Source organism: Anopheles coustani, chromosome 3 (assembly GCF_943734705.1).
Source record: "Anopheles coustani chromosome 3, idAnoCousDA_361_x.2, whole genome shotgun sequence".
In the NCBI taxonomy this organism is placed as follows: domain Eukaryota; kingdom Metazoa; phylum Arthropoda; class Insecta; order Diptera; family Culicidae; genus Anopheles; species Anopheles coustani.
This window is the reverse complement of record NC_071288.1, coordinates 61,868,577-61,871,713: the sequence shown is the minus strand read 5'-3', so window position 1 is coordinate 61,871,713 and position 3,137 is coordinate 61,868,577. Positions and strand designations below refer to the sequence as shown.

The window sequence follows — 3,137 nt, the reverse complement described above, 5'->3', positions numbered from 1 at the left end:
GACGAAGCGCTTCGAACCGTGATAACACACACATATGTTCCCCGGCAGGGGCTAACGCCACGTACCCACTGTTTAGCACTCAGATGCCTCACTCTCGGTGACGGAGGAAAAAAACAATGGCAGGTCAGGTTAGTCCAGCTAGACGTGTTTCGCGAGACGCAACGATCTGGTGTTCCGTGTCATCAACAGTGCACATCTCGAAAACCTTTGAGCCTTCGACCCGAAAACTTGCAGTTTTAGACCTTCGTTCCGTTCAGGAGAACCTCGCGCAACGATGGGCTGCACGGAATGGATGGAAACGAACCAAAAGAATAAGCCACAGAGTAACGCGTTAGCGGCAGGTGCGTGCACATTGCGAGGATTAGTTTTATTTCAGTTTCGATAGGTGTGATCTCACCGGCGGCCTCAAGATAACGATCCTCGGGTGTTGTGTAAAGGTGTTGCACGGGATGCACGATGCAAGTGTGTTTAGTGTAGAGGCACCTTGACAGGCAAGAACTACGGTGACATCGTAATCGGTACGATGGGCACGGCGTACGTTATCGTTGCAAACAAAGGCGTACGTATGAGTAATGCTTCCCGGGGAAGCTTATCGACATTATATTTGCGAAATGATAAGATTGTCATTCGTCTGAGCGCGTTTCAAGCTGGTCCATTCATTACGACTTAGTGGCCGGATGAAGAAAAATTGTTTTTGTTATTTCTCGTTGCGTCATAAGTTGATTAAAATGGACACAACGAGTCATTAGTTTATATTTATTACAAATAGCTTTTTATCATTTAATCCTATCAAATATACCAGTAAGTTATTGTTTTTCCTTTCCATATTACGTTTACTGATATCCCTGGATAAAAGATGCAATGGATAAAATTAGTAGTGCTGTACGTACGAAATGGAAAAACTATGTACGAAATATTTTCATTTAATTTTAATTTTAATTTTTCATAAATTGATACATGCTTTATGCTACTGAGATGAACTTTCAGTTCTAATGAAAACTTGCACATGTTTAAGTTACTCTTTATTGAATGTATACCATCTTGCTGTAATGGTTTAATGCGTTTAACTTATAAATTATGATTCATTGCAGGCATTTTATCTCTGCTCACCACTAGCATGTTCCTCGCTGGAACATTGTACAATACTGGATATAACAACCAAGAATGGGCCCTCGACCAGTCCGATTCGGCTGTGATGACGACGCTTCTGATTTTTCACGTAACTGCAATCGCCAGTTTCGCAGTGACATGTTTTCTGATCGAACGGTACCCCAAAAAACAAATCAATGTAAGTTTTAAGGTCAAATTTTGCGTGCTAGAGAAGTTCTAATACGGTGTTTTGTTTCTGCAGTACGTTCTTATGTCTTTGGTGACCGTCGGGAGCGTGGTGGTGATTGCCGTCCCGCACAACGTTATTGCAATTGCTTTCGCTCGAAGCCTGATGGGATTGGCGCACGGGATGGCATACCTGTTGGTTCTCATCCACGGCGGAGAAATAGTGATTAAGGAGTTACGTGGCATTATCATGTCCGGAGTGAGTTTTTGCGTTGTGGCGGGAGTTTTGTTGGGAGGAGTCTTGATTTCAGTTCGGTATGACGTGATCGATCAGTATCGCTTCATTGGGATCCTTGGACTGGTCTACATGCTCTTGGCCGTCTTCTTAAACCAAATGCTCTGCTATGAATCTCCGGTATTCCTGGTGCAGCGTAACCTCGATGGTGAAGCGATCCGCAGCATGATGAAGCTCCGCAACGAGTCGACCGAAACATGGCAAATTCGTAACGAGCTGACGGAAATTAAAACCATGCTGTCGGAGGACGAGACCACGTCCCGCTCGATCTGGAGCGATGGGAACTTCCGACCATTGGTGCTGCTGGCATTGACAAAGGTGGCGTCGGTACTCTCGTTCAACTTTGCGGTAAACATGGTCAAAGTGAACGTCGTCGATCATATGGTGGAAATCGAGGATAGTGAGGTTAGCCTATCTGTTACCATACTGATGTCCATTCGGCTTGTCGTAGGACTGGTGGTGATGTTCACCATCGATGTGCTCGGGCGTCGAGCTCTGCAGCTAGTCTCTACCGTGTCCACTGCATTCATACTGATAGCCATAGGTATCGCCTATCTCGCTGCCGATTCCATCCCTCACGACGTCGGCATGGCGATATTTTTCGCCTGTGAAGTGGGAGCCTCGCTGGGACTGACCCTTGTGCCGGACGTGCTCTGCTCGGAAGCGTTTAATACAAAGAAAAAGGCCTGCTCCATTGCTACCGTACAGATATTGGAGCACCTACTTCACATACTCATCTTCGCCATCACCTTCAAGTGGAACTTTACGGTAGACGATCGCTACGGTGCAACGTTGTTGGCAGCTGGAGTGCCTCTGCTCCCTATCGCCTACGTTCTCTACCAAAAGCTTCCCGAGACGTCCAAAATGTCCATCCGGCAGGCGAGGATTGAGTTCTACAAGCGCGATGGGATCGTGTTTGGTGGCAGCAAGAATTCAGTAGAGGCACTCTATGACTGATGGTAAGAGATGTGGACGGAAAACCGGAAAAATTACGGAGGAACAAACAAATTATATTTATTTAAAAAAGTATCAATAAACGGAATTTACTTGTTTTGAAAACACACCGTGCAGTTTTGTAACTCAGACTTTTTCCGAACATCTTTAGAACTTTGACTACAAAATTTATCAGACGCTTCAAAGAACACTGTGATAGATTCCTTGATGTGAGTCAGAATAAATGTACACTTGAAAAATTCTTGCGTCGGATGTCGACGACACGCAACGATGCTTTTAGTTTGCTCAAAGTGCATACATACTGAGTTGAATGAATAATACCATCCAACCGCCCTTGTCGAAGATTATTATCATTTGGTTTTACTCTCAAGTTGCGCAAATAACATACGAAAACTCTTAGTACTATGGATAGGAATTTACTTATTTGTGTAGCCCAGATCACGGTATGACCTCGGAGGATATTTGATTAGTTGTTGTAGTTCATAGTTTCATTGTATGTTCCCGTTAACCATGATAACGTTAAAGAGGTTGAGTGTATTTGCTGTTAATCATTGATTGAAGATGAGAAAATAAAATTAGAACATGACCTAGGAAACCATCAACAATGTTGTCA

At 44.1% G+C, this 3,137-nt stretch overlaps 1 protein-coding gene across 1 annotated transcript; it reads left to right on the top strand.

The window, feature by feature from the left end:
* Nucleotides 1-274: 274 nt before the first annotated feature.
* LOC131261485 (proton myo-inositol cotransporter hmit-1.2-like) lies at nucleotides 275-2,527 on the top strand. Its single transcript, XM_058263529.1, has 3 exons — nucleotides 275-341; nucleotides 1,092-1,288; nucleotides 1,352-2,527. The coding sequence occupies exons 1-3, from the start codon at nucleotides 275-277 to the stop codon at nucleotides 2,525-2,527; spliced, it is 1,440 nt and encodes a 479-aa protein (XP_058119512.1).
* Nucleotides 2,528-3,137: the final 610 nt, after the last annotated feature.

Bases quoted from the DNA above. Each gene is read 5' to 3' on its own strand.
- LOC131261485 (XM_058263529.1), top strand. From the start codon at position 275: ATGGGCTGCACGGAATGGATGGAAACGAACCAAAAGAATAAGCCACAG. The intron at 342-1,091 runs GTGCGTGCACAT...GATTCATTGCAG, and splicing joins GAGTAACGCGTTAGCGGCAG to GCATTTTATCTCTGCTCACC. The intron at 1,289-1,351 runs GTAAGTTTTAAG...TTGTTTCTGCAG, and splicing joins ACCCCAAAAAACAAATCAAT to TACGTTCTTATGTCTTTGGT.